Source organism: Chinchilla lanigera, unplaced genomic scaffold (assembly GCF_000276665.1).
Source record: "Chinchilla lanigera isolate Chin_1 unplaced genomic scaffold, ChiLan1.0 scaffold00033, whole genome shotgun sequence".
NCBI classification, from domain to species: Eukaryota; Metazoa; Chordata; class Mammalia; order Rodentia; family Chinchillidae; genus Chinchilla; species Chinchilla lanigera.
In genome coordinates this window covers 4,488,752-4,508,835 of record NW_004955434.1, presented here as the reverse complement: position 1 = coordinate 4,508,835, position 20,084 = coordinate 4,488,752, and the positions used below count along the sequence as shown (strand labels likewise).

The following is a 20,084-nucleotide window of genomic DNA, read 5'->3' as shown; positions in this document are numbered from 1 at the left end:
TTTTAAAAATGGACAGGATAATGATTACAAAATAAAACAAACCCTGCATGAAGGATTTGTAGCTTTTAGTAAGGATAGACTGCGTGATCCAATCTAACCTGCCTTCTGAAAAGAAAAAAAGAAACAAAAAGAAACATAAAAGGATCTTCTTAAAAGCATTAGTGCCCAGTGACATAGCGACCAGATAGTGACGCAGACAAGGGGGATGAAGCTTGGGGGAGAGCCAGGAAGGAAGCATCTGCCGCCTAGAAGAAGCGCTATGGAAGTGCTAAGGTGCCTTTGGTGTGAACTACGCAGGGTACAGGTGACAGATTCTGGGTCTAAGTGGGCAAGTTTCTTCTATTATGCAACAGAAAGGATGAGCCAGAGGCAGCTAAGAGGCAGACCTGGGTAGCAGATTCATGTGAGAAAGGGTTGAAGTTAAATACTTGCCAAAGACAAAGATTCTGGCATAAAAACCCCTGTTGTAGGTCATAAACTGAAAGGAAACCGTTCTAAAGCTAAGGTGCACACTATAATCCAGAGTTATGAATCCGAGAGCTGCCACTTCTGAACTATCAGCTCCCTTTGAAGCCTCCTAGAAGGAAATGAAGGAAACGAATATTCTAGGTCTCAATTATTTCTGTATGTAATTTTTTAAACAAAAAGGCCAGCACACAATAAAAAGCTACAAGGCACTTGGATACACAAAATATAACGTACCAGAACAGAAATAATGTACAACTGAAAGAGACAGATACTGGAATTTATTCAATACAGGCTACAAAAGTTATCTTTACAATGTTCATGGAAGTGAAACACCACACATAAAGACACAAATATACTGAGTATAATGAGAGAAAGCATAGCACTAGAGACTGCAACAAAATATCAAGATGTTAAGTTAGAGAACTGAAAAAATCAACTGAAATTAAGAACATAATCAACAGGTTTAACAGCAATGGAAGAGAGTATTCGTGAACTTAAAGTATCCCAAAAGAAACGAGATACAATGCAGCTGGAGAGATAAAAGTGGAAAGTATAATAGGAGTCAGAGACATGAAGGTTACATGAGGTTTAATATATTTTAATTAGAATTTCAAAAGTGCAGGAGAGAGACACTGAGGTAAGCAAAACTTGAAAAGATAATAGCTGTGGATGAAGGAAATCAGTCCACCAATTCTAGAAGACCAAGCAGGAGATATAGAAATAAATTCATATCTAGATACACCAGACTAAAAGACAAAGGAGCAGTAGTTTGACTGACAACTAATTTTTCAACAGCAACCCTGAAAATCAGAAGACAAAATCAGTGACAGCTTAGAATTCTCAATTGACTGAAACTTTTCTTGTGAAATGAAAGCAAAAGATTTTTTTTTTTTTTTTAGATAAACAAAAACTGAGAGAATAGCAAACTCATACAAACAAGAAAACTGTGAAAGGCAGTCTTCAGGCAGGAAAAATATTATCTCAGATGGATATTTGGGGTAAAGTGCAACAAAGATTGAAAACAAAAAAATGTTAAAAAAAGATATTGGCTACATAAAACCTTAGTAATAAACGCTAGTGAAAAAGAATTAAAATGTACAAACACAGTAACCGAAAGCACTGAGAGAGAACCTGTACATAAGGTAAAATCCTGAACTACATTTCTTGCATATTTTGGAGGAAAGCAAGGTATAGATAAATACAAGTAGATAAGTCAAGGTTTCATGTTGTGATGTCTATGTAAACAAAAATACTATAACTTCCTGGAAGAAGAAAACATAGAATAACTTTAAAAATCAATTCAAGAGAAAAAGAAAAACAAATATGTCAAATAAAGATATGAGAGATTTAAACTAAAAAATAATATTCCTTTAAACATTGGTAAATTAATAAAAAGGTGAAGCTTGGATTTTAAGAAAAGACAAATTTAAGCTTCTTATGAAAAGACATATCTTAAGCAAAAAATACAGAATTTGAGAGTTTAAAAAAATGGGAAAAAGCTGAGTGTGGTGGCACATGCCTGTAATCCCAGCACCTGGGAATCTGAGGCAGGAAGGTTGCTGTGAGTTTGAGGCCAGCATTGACTACATAAGTGAGTTCAAGGCCAGCCTGCACTGCATAGTGAGACTCTATGCCCCAGAAAAGGAGAAAAAAAATATAAATATATATTTTGTCATTAATTTCAGATAAAGTAGCTTTTTAAAGTCAAACACAGTGCTGAAGATAAAGTGAGATTCTTCAAAATGATAAAATGGGGCTGGGGATGTAGCTCAGTGGCATAAGTGCCTGCCTGGCAAGTGCAATGATCTGAGTTTGAGTCCCTGTACCAAAGGGAAAAAAAAACCTGTAAAGTGATAATATGCTTAGTTTTCACTGATGTAATTTTAAATTTACAAAGCAAAAATTAACAAAAATATAAGAAAGCAGAGAAGTTTCAATAAGCCTGAAATATTTTAATACTTCCTTCAGTAATTATTAGACCAAGAAGTCACAGCAATTAGTAGGAATAGGAAATATTTAAACAATAGTAATTAACATCCCCAACTTACTGGACATATCTTTATCTGTATATAACACTAAGTAAATTAGCATAAAATTATTTTTGTGTCACAAGTAAATGTATAAACTATTTAGTATGGAATATATTAACTATTTAGTATGGAATGAAGTAATAAAGGGCACTATGGCAAAGGAAATTATGTTAGAAAGTAAAAACAACATGAACACAAAAAGGATTTAATAAAATGCAATATTTATTCATGAGAAACATTATTCTGAAAGAAATCAATCCTTTTCATTTATAGGGCTGCTAACCAAAACTCTTGGATGTAGGCAATATATGCAGGTTGTATTTCAGCTAGGAATAAAAAGCAATTTTGATGGGCTCATTTACAACTCAAGCTGTCTTTTCAGTGGTACAAGCATCACTTCTACAAGTAATCTGAATGTATTAAATTTTATACACTTTCCTGTGATTATTGTACTTCATAGTTCTTAATAGAGCAGTTTTTGATACTGTACCTGAAACAGCAAAACTGTACCTTTTACAGCAAAGGCATTAGGACAGAGATCTTTTAAACTTTCAGAAGGTAAAGCCTCTTCTTTCTGTATTAAAGCTGTCTAGCATAGTAAGATACAGCCCATCTCTAGAGTTAAAGTGACAGCACTGGCTGGGTTTAGAGCTCTGCTTTGCTGTTTGTCAGCCATGATTCTTTGAGCAAGCAATACCATGCTTCCAAGCCTCAGTTTCCTCATCTGTAATATGGGTATATTACCACCTGCTTCATAGGCTATTATTAAGGTTAGCTTAATACATGAATTTGGGATAGTAGTTGGTACTCAGTGTCAACTATTAACAATTGTTAAGGAACAATCAAAGCTTTATAACCCAAGGCATAAACTATAGGTGAGACCAAGAGAAGGTGCTTCCTCTCCCCAAAACTGTTGCCAGTCAGCAAGTCGATTCTCTGTTTTGCTGTGGAGCAATTGTGTTGCCTGTGACTCTAAAGTAGCCAGGAAATGTGGTATTTTCTGGTCTCCAAGTTGCTTTGGCAAGAGTGAGACTGTATTTGGTGTTCGTTCACATGTCCACGCTGCATATTTGTGCACTTGCCTGGGTGAAGCCCTCCTGCCTGCATCAGTGACAGAGCCACAAGGCAGGGCCGGGGAAGCTGCGAAGGGCTGGGTGTGTGTGCATCGGCCTGTGATAACCGCTGCGCGCACCTGTTTCTGAATGCCGTGGTCAGCTGTGGACCCCCTGCCATGGGATGTCTGAGATAAAGCTCCCTTCTTTTGTGCTTATTAGCACTGACTTGTGGGAACAGCTCTGCAGTGAGGCCTGGTGGCAACTCCGGGGCAGACAGACTGTGGCCTGTACATGTGGATTTTAGCTGCTGCTCCTTAGGGAAAAGAGCCAGCCCTACAGATTCCACGTCTGTGAGTTGCTCTGATGCCTGTAAATAATCAGGCAGTGAGAACAAGATTCAAAACTGATGGGGAACATTGAATAATTACACTATTAATATCCACCATTGATTGAGTAGGGCATTTTGCTAAGTGTTTTAACCATATTTCAAATTCACAACAACCCTGTAAGGTAGAAACCATTATTAACATTCCAGTTTCAGGACTGAGATGTAAGGGGATGAAGAACCTGGCTTGCTAGTGCTAGAAATGGAAATAAAACCAGCCCCTACTGATGTGTTCAGTAGGAAATAAAACTCGGCTCTGTTAGGTGCATTCAACCAACATACTATTAATTTTCCTGCATCATTTATCCCTGAGCTCACCTCACGAGCGGTCAAACAACTGTGTGGACTAACAGCCTGAAGCGTCAGAGTCAGCCTAGGGCACTGTGTAGATTGCTTACCTTTTGCTGTCATCATTAGCTATTGTTGCTTTAAAAACTGCCTCAGAATTTAGTGGCAGCCTCTACAGTAACAGTTCGAACATTCTCGTGGGTGGTGAGTGGGGGCCAGGAGTTTGGACATGTCCCTGTGGGGGGCTGTCTTGCCCTGTTGCATCATGTGTAGGGTCTGGCGGGAAGCTAGAAAGATGGAGAATAGCACAAATGGCTGGAACCGGGATCTCTGGAGGCTTCTTCGTACCCACACCTAATGCCTTTTGGCCTAAGAAGGACTTAACGTAGCTGCTCAGGGATCTGTGCACAGGTTTCAGGGCCTCCTGGGACTCAGCACAGAAGTCACATAACGTCGCTTGCCCCGAGCTCTGTTGGTCAGTATTCACAGGCCTGCCAAGTTTCAAGGCAAGGGGAGATGCCCCTTTGAGGAATTTCAGGGAAGTTTCATCCATGTTCAAAAGCTGCCCCACCATTCTTATCCTTTTCTTTGGTATATTTAGTCAGTTTTACTTCACTATAACGAAATGTCTGGGATAATTAACTTAACAGAGAAAAGGCTGATTTGGGCCCACAGTTCTAGAGCTTCCATGGTTGGATTACCCGCTGCGTTCAGTCTCTGATGGGAGAGCCAGACAGCAATAGCGGGGAGTTGTGGTGCAGTAAACTGCCCACCTCATGGGCAGGTGGTGAAGGAGGAAGAATGGAATAAGGAGGAGTAGACTGTCCCTTTCAAGTGCATGACTGTGAGGACCTCGGGACCTCCCATGAGGCCCCAGCTCTCAAAAGCGCCACCCTGGTTACCAGGCTTTCACTCATTCACCATTGGGAAACATTTCACATCTAACTATAGCAACTGGCTTTGGAATATTCAGTATAATAATGATGATGCTATGTCTAAAAGCAAAAGACAGATGCTACTAGAGACCATAAGTGAAATAAATCAGACTCGTGTGTGTAAACTCACATGTCTCCCTAGTGTAAGAACCTGAAAGAGTAAATAAATCCAAAAGGTACAGTAGATACTATAAAAGGAAAAGAAACTGCCCAAAAGGAAAGAACAACTGGGATGAGGGAAAAGAGAAAAGAAAGGGAAAAAATATGTACACACATACACACACACACATACACACACATGAGATAGCTAAGATATTTGTACTATTACTTCTATTGGTTTATTGAAAGGAACAGTTAATGTTTAATTGTTTGATCAATCTTACATGCCTATATCTGGTTATCTGAATAACCACTTTGAAGATAACAATATGTAATACAACAACCATTGTTAATGTCCTACCACCTTGTTTTGAAATTCTGTATTGGTTTTATTGTTTTTGTGTTGTGTTTATGTCTGTTTTTGTTCTTTTCTCTTTAAATTTAAAAAGAAAAAGCAAAAGATGCTTCAGCAGCATGTTGGACTCTCTGAGATACAACCTGTTTCTTCATATTTTCATTTGGAAAATGTTTTTGAAATGGCATTTTCCACTTCTTATTAGTGAAGAGACAAAGCCTGGGGTTACAGCTCAGTGGCAGAGCACACCAAAAACAAAACAGAACAGAACAAAACAAAACAAAAATACCAACAGACCAACCACAAAAATCTCAGCCTAGGACTACCAAAGGCAAGGTCTATTTCATGCTGGCACTTACCTTGGGTAAGAGCTCTACTCCATGTCCAGAAATATGGAGCAGGCAACTGGAATATTGCTGATCACTGTGTAGAGGGAGACTTTGGCTAAAAATGACCATGACTCCTCCACTCTTAACCCACTGGCCACAAGTAGTCACAGGGCCCTTGTGACCAAGAGACAGCCTGGGAGCTCAGTCTCCCTATATTAGGGAGATGAGGAAACTACATAGTGGTGTGTGACACTAACAACTGCCACAGAGATCCAATAATGCCATGCAAAAAAGGGACCTTACACTTGAGTAGCCTTTCTGATCCAAGACCAGGAAGGGCTTTGGAAGTAAATACTTGAAACTCATCTTTTACAGGGTTTGTAAAAGATGTAAACTAGTATGTGTATCTAAGAAGCACTGATTTCCAGGGACACCTCATGGTCCTAGTGCAGTTTCCATATTGGGTCCCAGGTCATATTGAGTAGTTTTTCATTGTTACAACAAAATAGGAGTGCTACTTAAAAAATTATTTGGCTTAGCTTTGGAGGCTAAAAATCTGAGATCACATGGCCCCATATGTTCAGTCTCTGGTGAGGGTCTCATAGAGGGTAGCATCATGTGGAACCATGGGCAAAAAGAAAGAATCAGATCATCAGACAGGAAGCCAGGGAGGCTGGGGTTCCATAGACTGCTCTGAGGGCTCACCCTCAGAGCCCTCAGAGGACACAAAGATGTCCCACTAAGCTTCATTCCTTAGAGGCTAACCATTTCCCAGCATCACTTCCATGGGGACCAGGCTTCCAACACATAAACCCTTTGGACTGAAACCATACCCAACCATAGCACGGGCCGCAGAGCCATAAAACCAGAGGATTTTTTAGCCAGGGAAGGTTAAGATCTAGCTTGAGGGCTTCTAGAAGCTCAGACACTTTCTGGTACATATTTCCCAATGAAGCCACAAGTAGTAGCCCTGTGGGTGTGGATCACCCTGTATCACTCACACTCACACCACCCACTACATCATCACAGGAGCCAGCTTCCCACAGAGAGGCCAGGGTGATTGTAGCACACGATCGCTTGGCAAAGCCTGAGGGTCAGAAGTGCACAGAACAGCCTGGCCACTCACCACAGTGAATAGGGCAGCCGGGCATGTGACGACAGAAAGCTGCTGGCTTGAAGTGGAGCGATTTCTAAAGGTGTTCACTTTGAAAAATATGTAATGATATTTAATGATTTTGAAAAATGATAGGACTGATAACCTAGGCTTCGGGAATCTTTTAAAACAAAGAAAGAGGAGGCAAATGGAAAGAGTCCCTTGACAAACTGGAGACAATAGTCCTTTTGTGTTCTAACTATTGGTTGCAATCATTTAGTTTTATTTCTGCAAAAAGTTTTGTAAGGGGGTGGAGGACTCATTTCTCACTAAACTAGCAAGTATAATCCACATGTTACTCTTGAACTGTATCACAATATGCCCAGTGAAGAGAAATGTAAAGACAAAATAGGGATGTTGTGTGCAGGCATCTAAACCAATAGTAATTCCGCATCAGTTCTTGGTGGCACAGGAGTGGAGGAGTACAGAGATAAGAGCAGAGAAGAGAAACATTGACCAGGGAAACATTTCTGGGAAATTTAAACTTAAGTCTTGCAGGTTGGCTTGTATTTGTACAGCAAGATGCTGAAAAAGCACAGAGCTCCGGCCAACCAGCTGTGCCACAGAGGCTGGCCATGTGTGTGCCTGCTACCTGCTCTTTTTCCTCAGGAGACCTCCCTCGGGGAGCCAATGAAGCCCATGTTTGAACAAATAGGAAAGCTGGCTTCCTGAGTCTCCTAGTTCATTTTGGGTTTAAAAGCTAAAGGCCACTGTTCACCTCCTGCCGACCCAAATCAGTTGCAGCATGGGGAGGGTGGTGAAGGAGGCCCTGCCTGGCTGGACAGTCTGGCTTCTGTTATGGGGGCACCACAGTCCCAAAACATTGGCTTGTTTTTGTTAGATGAACCTCTTTGGAAGTATTTCATCTACTTCCATTTGGAATTTTTTTTTTTTTCCCTCAGAAGAGGGCTTTTGTGGAGGCCATTTTTTAAATATAGGCCTCAGAACAGTGCAGTGACGTGTGCTAGCATAGAGAGGAAGAGTGTTGAGCTACCTCTGGATGAGAGATGCCCACTTAAAAGGTGCCAGGTTGGATTGGGGCAGAAATGGGAAGCTGGAGAGGAAGGGTGGGAGGAAAGAGTATATTTGTTTCCTGTGGTGGGTAACAAAGAACCACAAACTGGGTGGCTTAAAACAGCAGAAATATATTCTCTTACAGTTAAGGAGACCAGATGCCTGATATCAGGGGGTAGGCATAGCTATACTCCCTGTGGCGGTCCTTGGGTAGAATCCCTTCCTGGCTTCTTCCTGCTTGTGGTGGTCAAAGGCCACATCACTCTTGTCTCTGCCTCCATCTTTACATGGCCTGCTCCTTTCTGTGTGATCTCCCTAAGAAATTTTTTTTTTTTCAGTGTTGGGGATAGAACCCAGGGCCTCATGCATGTTAGGCAAGTGCTCTACTAGTGAGCTACACCCTTAGCCACCAGACACTCATAAGGATGCAATAGCATTTAGGACCTCCCAGGATAATCTAGAATATGTCATCACAGAATCCTTAGTTTAATACAGAGAAACAAACAAACAAAAAACCAGGCTAATGAATGGAACAAATACTTCTTAAAAGAAGAAGAGCAAATATCTAGTACATATATGAAAAAAATGTCCATCATCTTTAGCCACTAGGGAAATACAACTCAAAACAACTCCATCTTCCCCCAGGTAGAATGGCTGTCATCATGAACACTAAAAGCAGCAAATGCTGGTGAGGAGGTAGGGATAAAGGAGCCCTACTATACTGTTGGTGGAAATGAAAACTAGTACTACCATGGAATTCAGTATGGAGAGTCCTCAAGAGATCAAAAGCAGAAATTCCATTTGACTCAGATACACTTTTTCTGGGTATATTCCCCCAAAAGTTAAAGATATCATACTAGAGTGATATATTTACACCCATGTTTGTAATGGTACCATTCATGATACTTGAGCTCTGGAAACAGCCTTGAAACTCAGCAAATTAATGGATAAAGAAAGTGTGGTACAAATAAACAGTGGAATATTATTCAGCCATAAAGAAGAATGAAATCATCATTTGCAGGAAAATGCAAGGAACTTGAGGCCCTAATGCAAATGAAAGAGGCAGACATGGGAAGTTAAATATTGCATGTTTTCTTTTATATGAGAAACCTAAAGTATAAACAAACAAAAGAGAGATGGTAGGAAATAAGAAGGCAGACTTTTAGAGATGGGGGAGGAGAATCAGGCCAGAAGGAAGGAAGGAGAGAGGGGGTAAAAGATAAAAAAATGATTGATTTGTTATATGCCTACACCAGTTCCCCCAAATGAACATCACTATTCTACATTGCAAGCACACACTAACTTTTTAAAAATCCTTAGTTTAATCACATCTACAGAAATCCCTTTTGTCCCAGTAAGGTTCTAGGGATTAGGAGCTAAGGTCTTTGGGGACTATCACTCTGCCTACCTCAGAGGGTCTAAGCTACATGTCAGGAACCTGGCAGCTGTGCTGAGTGGCTGGCCATACTTCTTGGGAAGCCATCCAAGACCTTTGCAACAGGGCATCACGTGCACGCTTCCATTTCAAAAGGAGACGCCCTGGAGAGGCTGAGAACAGCTGGCAGACTCCGGCAAACCAGGAATGTCAGGCAACTGTGTTAAGAAGGAAACCATGGGGATAAGAAGGAGAGAGCGTGGGGAGCCCTCATGAGAATACGGACAGAAGTCTGGCAGCTGCTTGGATGTGTGGGAAGAGAAGACTCACCAGAGAGTGTTTTCAGCCAAACTGATGGAGAACTTGGTAGCATCATCAAGTATAGGTTGTACATCTCTAACCCAACATTCCAAACCATACCATTCTCCAAACTTTGAAACTTTTTGAGAGTGACATCATAATGATACCACAAGTGGACAGTTCTACACCTGACCTCATTAGAGAGGTTGTAGTAAGAAGAAAGGTGCATTAAAGGTATTGTATAAAATTACCTTCCAGTTATGTCTATAAGACAGATATAAAACAAATGAATCTTGTCTTTAGACTTGGGCCCCTTTCTCAAAATATTTCAACATATACAGAGATTCCAAAATCTGGGAAATCTGAAATCTGAAGCATGCTAGTCCCAGGCATTTTGGATAAGCGATATTCAGCCTATAGCAGGAAGAACATGGCACCATGAGCTGACTTTATGAGGAAGTTACTTTTAGTTTGCAAGAGTTTTAGTTATAAAGGGGAAAAAAACCTTTTCTTACTGAAGGTAGAAAGCTGGACAATGATGGTTCCTCAAAATGGTCCAAGAAAAATGTACTTTGGATGTGTTTATTTCATTTTAAGTTAATCTTTAAAAACATCATTTTATTGTAGTTCACAAAGAAATCAGTTATTTCAAAAAATCTAAGAGTGGGATCCACCCTGAGCTGAGTCACAGAGTCCAGAGTCACTAGACCTGGAGTGTAATTAGCAATGCAGACCTCCTTGGGAGAAATTAATGGCTCTTCACTTTAGAGATTACTGGAATTCACACTATTCTTTCCTATTAATTCTTTTATCATTTCTCCCTGTTCTGTTTATTTCTCTTGGTTTCATTCTCTTTTCTTATAATTGCCATCATCATCTTAGTCTCTGCATTCCCATACTGGATTACCATGGAGCCTTATGCCCCAAAAGTTAAGTATAATCTTACACTTTAGTTACCACTGCCAACTGCCTGTTCTCTCATTACTTACCAGGTCAGATCCCTGAGAGGAAGGATCCATCCACTAATTCAGGTTTTTCCTATATAAGTCATAGAGTCTTGGTCCAGTCACCTGTGGCCGAAAGGTGGGATCATGTGATACAAACAAGCCCACCTAGACATTAGCAGCAGCAAAGCATTTGGAAGGCACAGTCACCAATGTGCCTTGGAACAATGGCTCTCAAAGTGTGGTCCTTGGACCAGCAGCACCAGGATTGCCTGGGAATTTCTAGAATGCAATTTGAGGCCCTACCCCAGATCTCAAGAATCATAACCCCGGGGGAAAGGGGCAGACATCTGCATTTTAAGAGACCCTGTAGAAATTCTGGTGTGTTATTAAAGTTTCAGACTACTGCCTTACAGTCAGCAAATAGCACATTGAATGAAAACAAATGTTTGAATGAAATAATGAGAGAATGTCTGGCCTTCCAAGTTTAGTAAATGTGAACCAAAATACTAATGTTACTCAATCCTAGAGATCAGGAGAGAGGGGCGTTTGTTGTAAATCCCTATTTTATAATGCTAGGAGGTCAGTGTTTTCTGATGCTGGATGGTTGGCATTCTCTAAGTTGTATTGCCTGCCAAATAGTGCACTCTGATAAGTACTGTCATCCCTGCCTACCTATTCTGTATTCTTTGCCATCATTTGCCACCCCCTCTACCCCAAGTAGATATTTCCCTGATCCTACAAATGAACATTCCTTATGGAGAACAACAATGTGCTGGGTTCTTATCACAAACTGTGACAAGTTTTGGTTAATACGTGATTGTATTTCTGGTTAGGATTCTTTTTCTCCAACAACTCAGCTATTTACTTTGAGTCTTGTAACATTCAGATCATTTACACCTCTCCTGTCTACTGCTGTCAAAGTAAGAATTCCAGTTTGTTAGCTCGTTTTATCTCATCTGCATAAATGTGGATTAAAATAGCAGAAACATAAAGCAAGGGAGAAATGGTGAGGGAGGCATATGGGGAAATCTCCTTTGTCTTTTGAGGCGATGTGAACAAATGAAAGCCTGACAGAGGGCTAACTTTATGGTAAGGTATAGGTGAGTAGAAAATTGAAATTATTCAGTAATTAGATAAATATTACAAAGCAAATTTTGAGAAATCAAAACAATTCATGTGAAACGCATATTGAAATTTTAAATACAGACGAAATTCAATTTCCTCTGCAGCCTGATATACTGTTTACCTCAACATGAAAGCAAGCATACACCAAACCCTATGTATTAGTCAGATCTTTTGTCACTGGGACATAATACCTGGCACCCATAACTTAAAGAAGACATCCACAACTTTAACTTGGTTCATGTTTCAGGGGATTCTGTCAATGGTTGACAGGCTCCAATGCAGAGATATTGTGATAGAAGGGTAAGGTGGAAGAAAACTATGCACTTCCTGGAAGCCAGGAAGCAGAGAGAGAAGAGAGGAACCAGAGAGAGAGAGATACAAACTCCAAAGGTACAGCCCCAGTGACGTACTTCTTCCAGTAAGGCTTCACCTTCTAACAGCACATGTAGCTATAAACTAATCAATGAGTTGATCCACTGATGAGTATAGCACACTGTAATCCAATTTCCTCCTAAAAGCCTGACCTCTGAACACTTGAGGCTTTTGGAAGACGTTCTAGGTCTAAACCATAATATTCCACCCCAGACCCTCCAAAAGTTCATGCCTATCTCATTATGTAAAATGTATTTAGTTCATTTCTTCAGAGTTACCAAAGCCTTAACAGTTTCAGCACTGCTGAAAAGTCCAATTCCAAAGTCTTCTGTGAGACTCAAGCCAAACTCAGCTGTGGTCCCCAGTAAAACTCAAAGTTAAATGTTTCCAACATGCAGTGCCACTCCAAAAGGGATGAATTGGGAGAAAGAGAGAAATCATGCCAAAACAAGACCAAAAAATATTAAGGCAATATTAAATTCTGCAGCTCCATTTCCAGTACCCAGGGTAGGTTGTAGCCCGTTGTAAATTTCAAAGGGTTTGGGCAGCCCCACCCCTATGGCTTTACTAGTTGAAGCCCACATGGCCTCTCTCTTCAACTGGTTCAACTCACTGCTTACAGTTTTCTCAAGAGAATTTCCATGTTCCTGGTATCTCTAATCTTCTGGGGTCTCCATTGCACATTTGGCTTCACTCTCACAGGCCTGGGCACTGCCCTCTTAGGGCACATTGCTTGGCCTCTCAGGCCTTCCTTTGAATCTGAGTGGAAGAATCTATGACCTTAAAGTACTTGCATTTTTCATGCCCAGAAAATGTTTACCACAAGATCTGCCACCAGCTCAATCAATATCCTAGTCCCCCTGGACCATCCTGCAGAGTCCTCTGAGGGCCTGGATGCCTAAACTCCATGAAATACTTCTCTAGGTGGCCCTGAATGAATAGCATAACCAGGGACTCTCTTCTCAAGGTAAAGTTTTTTGAAGGAGTTTATTCTTTTGCACCCTTGAGTCTGAAATGCGTGGGGTCTTGATTTCTGAGATATCTGCATGACTTTTCTTTGGTCTCTAAACAAACTACTTGGTTTCTTTGTAATGTGACTAATCTCTTCAGCAGCCACACCTCTTTAGCATACTTACATATGCTTCCTTTTGGGAAACAATTTAAATTTTTCAAATTGTCTTCTCCACTTTATCCTCACAATTCTCATTATAAATTTGACTAAAAGCAGCCAGTAGTACCCATGTCATAGACTGAACATTGGGCTTGCTTGAAATTTGAGCTGCCAGATCAGTCAGTTCCTTGCCTTTGATCTCAGCCTCCTGTAATGTTTTAGGACATAGGCAAAATAAACATAAAATTTTTGTCAGAGTGTAACATTCATGACCTTTAGTCCAATTACTAACAGAGCCCTTGCTCCCAACTTAAAGCTTCTGAGTTCCTATGAGCATTCTGATCATCTGAGCTCCAACCAGAATCACCCATCAGGCTCTGCTTCCCGCAGTCCAAGCTTTCTCTAAGCCCACATCTCCAAACCTTTCCAAACTCCTTCCACAAAACAGTTCCAAAGGCTTCTAAACCACATGGTCAGGTACTGTCACAATGACTCCATTTTCTGGTTTCAATTTTCTGTATTAGTCAGCTTTTTGTGACTGTGACACAACACCCAACACCCATAACTTATAGGAGGAGAGATTTCATTTAGTTCATGGTTCAGGGGATTCAGTGCATGGCCAGCTGGCTCCAAGGCAGAAACAGCATGATGAAAAGGCATGGCAGAGGAAAGTCCCTATGTCAAGAGGCCAGAGAGGGAGATGTACCCTCCACAGGCACGCTTCCAATGACACACCTCTTCCAATCAGGCCCCACCTCTAATAGCACATTTAGCTATGAACTAATCAGTGGATCAATCTATTTATGAGTAAGCACCCCATGATTCAATCAGTTCCCAAAAGCCCCACCACTGAACACATGAGACTTCCAGTTGGACCTTCCAGATCTAAACCATAACACTCTGTGCTAAGGTGTGGGAAGCGTGCTGGAGCCACGTTGTGAATACTGTTGAATAATGTCACATTGGCCACTGGGATTCAGAGGAAGATGAACACTCACCATGCCTAATTTTTACTTTTTCCAATCCTGGGGATTGAACCTAGGCCCTCATGTATGCTAGGCAAGTACTCTGCTACTGAGCTATACCACCAGCCCCTGTTTCTACTCTTGACTATAGAAAATCCATGTCAAAGACTGTAAGAAGCACTGGAATGGGAAAAAATAATTCTGTGTTCCTAAATGATTGATTCATTTCTATTACCCTATGTCCTTTATTCATGTTATGTTCGAACTTCTAGTACTTCATCATAGCCCACATGGCTGGAAACACCTCTTTGTCCTGATGTCCACTGTTTGTGGTCAGAAAGAACATCTGCCCAGTCCTGTGCAACCCTTCACAGACAAGAGCTTGTCTGATACAGTAGGACAGTGGTTCCATATGCCCAGCACCTAGCTCTCGCTCATTTTATTTTCTCTAGTTTTCGTTCTCGCTCACAGATCTTACATCAGAATCATATCATAGAAAGAACACTAACATCCATAGGTTGATACCGCAGCTCAGCCAGTGAACAGTTCTGTGACCCTGGGTCTGTCATACCTCCTTGTGGGCTTCAGTTTCCTCATCTAACATGAAGAAGTTGAACTAGATCATCCCGCATTCTTCTCTGCTTTCCACACTCAGCTTCCATTTTCATCTAAGAAGTCTCCCATCTGGAGGCTTCTAGTCTTTAACCCCTTTTCTCTCACCCTCTTCCATGGACATTTCCCACTGTCTCAGGAAAATTACTTCTTCCTGAGTCCTGGTTGATGTGATAGAAATGTCTTGTACATACGTGTACCAGAGGTGTGGTTCCTAAGGAAGTTCATGGTGATAGAAATACAGTGAAGTTCTTCCTCCCACATGTCCAACTGACCTTTATGAGTATCCAAAGATGATCTATCTTCCATGTCTTTTGATTAAACTCATGCCATCATTTATTCCACAAGTATTTATTGAATGTATCCTAAGCAGCAAGTGCTTTTCTAATCCCCAAATAAGACAAAATTCTTGCCCTCATGGAGGTGATCAATCATTCTGCACACATACATTTATACATACTCAGGTAGGGAAAAAAAAGTGCATTGCTTAAAAAATAGAAGCTTAGCCAGGTATGTTGGTGCATGCCTATGGTCCCAGCTACTTGGGAGGCTGAGGTAGGAGGATCACAAGTTTGAAGCCAGTTTGGGCGACTTAATGAGATCCTGTCTTAAAATAAAAGAGAAGTATGTAGCTCAATGGTAGAGCACTTGCCTAGCATGTGCAAGAACCCCTGAGTTCAATCCAAGTACCAGAAAGGAAATGGAGATAGGGAGAAATAGAGGGAGGAGAAGGGAGAGGAGAGGTGTGGGAGGAGAAAGAAAAAGGAGAAGAGAAGAAAATTAACTGTTAGACTGGATGCTCTTTGGTTAGATGCAAGTTCTCCCTTAGAAGCTTCCAAATATATGATTCCTTTCCTTTGGTTTGTATAGTTATCTCTGAAGCTCTCTTCTTTGACATGATTAGGGTGAAGGACAAGAACTTGTTTCATTAATACATGAAGAGTTAAAAAGAGTCATCAGATGCACACTTTTATTGACCATTCTATTTTTGGTATAACCATGAATATATGTTTATTTTCCAATCTTTTAACATTAGGCCAGCACCTTTTTAAAAATGTAACTGCATTGTTTGTTTAGCATCGTGGTTCTTTTTTCCTCAAATGATTCCCACCCAATATTCCTCCTCTATAGTGATTTTTCTAGTACAGTGGGAAATTAAAGACAATTGTGAAGCAATCTAAGGAAAAATTTCTTCTATATATTAATTCCCACTAATATTTTATATTATTTCACATCTAATTTGACAGATTAGCTAATCATTATCACCAATTCTTGTTAAAACATTCAACTTCATTTTCATAGAAAAACTACCTAATACATTTCATTGAAATTATTTCAGTTTGATTATGTCAGTGAAGTAAAGTTATTTCATGGGTTTTTTGTTTATTTAGTTCTGTTGATGGTAGTGGTTGTGGTACCAGAGATTGAATCCAGCACCTTCACGCTGCCCTTTTTTATTTTATGTTAATGCATCCCAAGTCCTTTTTAATTTTTGCATTGATGCAAGTTTTCCCTAAATTATTCAGGCTGGGCTTAAACTTGGGATCCTCCTGGCTCAGCCTCCCATAGTGCTGAGATTATAGGCAAGCATCATCCTGTCTAGCTTCATTTTGAGCCTATGAAAGTTAATTTTTCAAAATAGCTATGAATATAAATTACCAGACTTGCTTATAAATCAGTCTTTTCAAAGCACGGGTCCAATCATATTACCTTTGAGCTCCAAGCAGTCCAACATCTCTCCTTGTCTAAGGAATGAAATCCTTGGACTTTGCCCTGGCCTTGAGGTCCTTCCAAACAAGTCTGGCTTGGATAGCTTTCACCTTCCCTCTGTGTCTGTCCTCTACTCAGGGTACCTGGATGGCTTGTGCTATCAGGCATTTGCTTATGTTCTTGTTGTGGGACTTGGAATGCTTGTACTCCCTTCATACTTGTGTCTGTTTAAGAATTAGGTTAGACTACAAGAAACAGAATCCCCACCACCCATGCAATATAGACTTTATTTTCCTGAGTTATGGAATCCTTGTTTTTCCCTCTTATCCCAGTATTGCCTAATCATCTTTTTTATCAGCATTTCAGTATTAATGGACTCACTTTGTTTTCATGTAGAATATTTGTTAAAGAAACTTTACATTGGCACCCCACTTGGAAAAGTACTCCTTGGTAAATATAAGCACACTGTAAAAATTAATTCAATAAAAATCTATAGTCTCAATACCTTATAGTTAGGTAATTCTTGCTCGATACATGTGGTATCTTGGTTAAAGTGCTCAAGATCAGCAGCAAACAGAGCTCCTCCTTGATGGAATCAGAGGGATCGAAGACCGGGAAATAGACTGACTTTCTCACTGTTATAATTAATGCTATGTCCATGCACCATCTGAGATCACTGCGAATGGAGTGTGCTTCACATGTGGGAAAACAATGCCTCACTCCTATGATATAAGAAGATAAAGGGCAAGAAGTGATTTTCACCCTGCTTCATGTCACTCACCTTTGCAAGAATCTAAACCACCCCCACCTCCTAGGAAACCCTGGGCTGCCTCATGGACCACAGCTGTACAAGGTGGGAAGAAACGATCAGTCACTTCCGCAGCCTTTGGCAGTGGATTGGCCTGTCTGTCGTCTTGGAAACATCAGGATGATATATTCTTTAGAGCCATGGTCTTAGGATGAAGACTGAGCCTTTGTCCTCAAGTTGCATGGGTAGAGGCGGGAGCATGTATTTGGAAATAGGAAAAAGACTGGAGTTTTTTAAAAACTTTCTTAATTCACACTTCTTTTTTCATGAAATGTTCTCAGGTTCTAGTGGTTGGCTCGTGTGCTTCCCTTCTTAGGTAAATTTTGGGGGGATCTGGATAAAACTTTAGAAATCATTGTCTTCTGCTTGAGTGACATCCCTACCTCCTCTACCCTACCCTCTCCAATCTCCTTGAAGGAGAGGAATGCAACAGTCCAGAGAGGACAGCAACCCGACCCCCTGTGGCTGCCTGTCTGGCAGTCTGGAACATGAGTCCCAGTACCTCCGGCAGAACCCATCACAAGGCCCTGGTCTGCAGCTGATCGGGTTGTTCACCAATGTTCTTGCTCTTTTTCAGGCAGTGCTGAGCCCTCTCATCGCCATCGCGCTGAAAATATCCCAGATTCACGAGAGAACTGGCCGGAGGGGACCCACTGTCATCACCTGAGCGGAGGGAGATCGCTCACCAAGGCCAAAGAGAGCACTCGGTGGGGGCCACTTCATGATGCCTTCTTGCTACCTGTCCGTGCCTCTTATGACATTGAGAATAACAAAAGATATTTTGTTGTTGGGGAGTAGGGGGTGGGTGGGAAAAGAAACCAATTTTGTTTTGCTTTTGTCCAGTTCCTCCAAATGCAACAGGGTCAGTAGTTGTCTGTTGAAGCTGCATGTCTGTCATTTGATATCTGCATTTTATCACACAAAGGGGGCTCCCCCTGGAGAAAGTGAGTGGGCCAGGAAACCATTAGTCACAGCTTCTGCATATCATTGGTGCCACACAAGAAAAGGTTCTAAAATCATGAAAGAGAGATCAGTGCCAGAATTAAGGGACCCTAAGCCACAGCAGCTCCTGAGCAGGGAGAAGACCCACCCCTGTGTAGAGGAAGAGTCAGCTTTTCTTCCTAGGCTGCTTTTAGAATTCCTAATAGCCCACCTCGCCCACAGTGGCCCATGCTTTGCAGCTTCCCAGCATCCCAGTCCCACCTCCGTTCACATCTTCTAGAACGTTCTACAAACCACAGTGGCATGCTTCCAACAAAACATATTCAAGAGTGTTTTTCTCTCTTAGTTTATAAATATTATTTTAGCTGTCAAGCTGGTTGCATTCCTTCAGATGCAGCCAGTTTTATGCAGGTGGGAAGGAGTTTCTTGACAAGATTCTGCAAATGAATGCTTAAAATGTGGGGGGCCCTAACTTGATTATATCACTTAGGATGATACATTACTTTCTATAGATTGTTCCTGAGAAGACAGGAGCAGTATTGTGTGTGCTATGTCTTGGATTTTCCCAGTAAGAGCCTGTTTTCATGCACTTGTTTGAACACAGTTCTGATCTTACTTATAATGGCCATAAAAAGGGGAGAATGAAAAGCTGTGAAAGTAGGAAATGCAGAGGGTGCTGAAAGAAAACATTACTGGCAGGACAGTCACGAGCCTGATGGGATGTAGGAAAGGGCTATGTCGTCTCCTAGGAAGTTAGGGGATCACAATGGACTTTGTTTGCTGAGGAAGGAAATGGAAATGCAGCTCTAGCAGCCTCATCTGTGCTCAGCCAGAATGCTGGGGGCATGGGACCTGTTTGCGTATGTTTGCTTCCTTGGGAACAGCACACTCTGTTATGGTGTCATTCGCCGAGATGACCTAGTGCACTTTGACTGTTAAGCAATGTATTGTGGCTGTAGTCAAGGTTAGTGCAAGGGAGGAAACATGCCCAGGAAGGTAACTGTTTCCATTTGCTATCTGTGCTTCTGTCAAAAACTTGCTAGGACATTTAGTAGCCAATAAAAAAGAAATTCCTTGTTTTAACCTGATTCAAGGACTGTAGGTTTCAACTTGTTCATGTCACCATTTGGGAAACTCTAGTAGTGACCCCACTTCTGATAAGTGTGTCTTTTGGAATCCTTGCAAGGACTGTTGTTCCTGATTATACCCTGGGGAACTGGTGAAATAAATGGAACAGAAAAAGTGAATTGCTCCAAATTCCTGTGGGAGTCAGCAGAAACTAAAAAGCACCTAGACATTCATTGTAAGTCTTTATTTTGAAATTGTAAGAAGGTGGCTCTGAGATTTAAAGAACCAGTTATGAAATGTATCACCAATGGAATAAAATTTGCCTTATACCTTTGATCCTTCTTATCTCTTGAGTAAAAGTCCCTGACATCCATCCATCTGCCTATTAACTGTAAATGTGTTGCTCAGGATAATAACACATTCTTTGATATATCAGCACTAGGTAAGAAAATACTTGCAAGTTTCCAAACTTTTTAATCATCTCTAACATTGAGGCTCAAATGTAAAACATTTTTTACTTAAACATTGTTTCTTTATTTCACTGTGGAGTCACACGCATCCAGTAATGCAAATTATATATTCACTCATCAGTTCACATACTCATTCATTCAGCAAACATTAACTTAGCAACTCCTCCA

The 20,084-nt window shown here is 40.9% G+C and overlaps 1 protein-coding gene across 1 annotated transcript in view; it reads left to right on the top strand.

The window, feature by feature from the left end:
- Pgm5 (phosphoglucomutase 5) overlaps nt 1-19,782 on the top strand; it is a gene marked incomplete in the record, with an annotated part of 181,826 nt that extends 162,044 nt beyond the window's left edge. Inside the window, 1 exon segment of the mRNA XM_005388582.2 lies at nt 18,014-19,782. Coding sequence (XP_005388639.2) covers nt 18,014-18,103 — 90 coding nt within the window.
- Between the last annotated feature and the right edge of the window lie 302 nt (nt 19,783-20,084).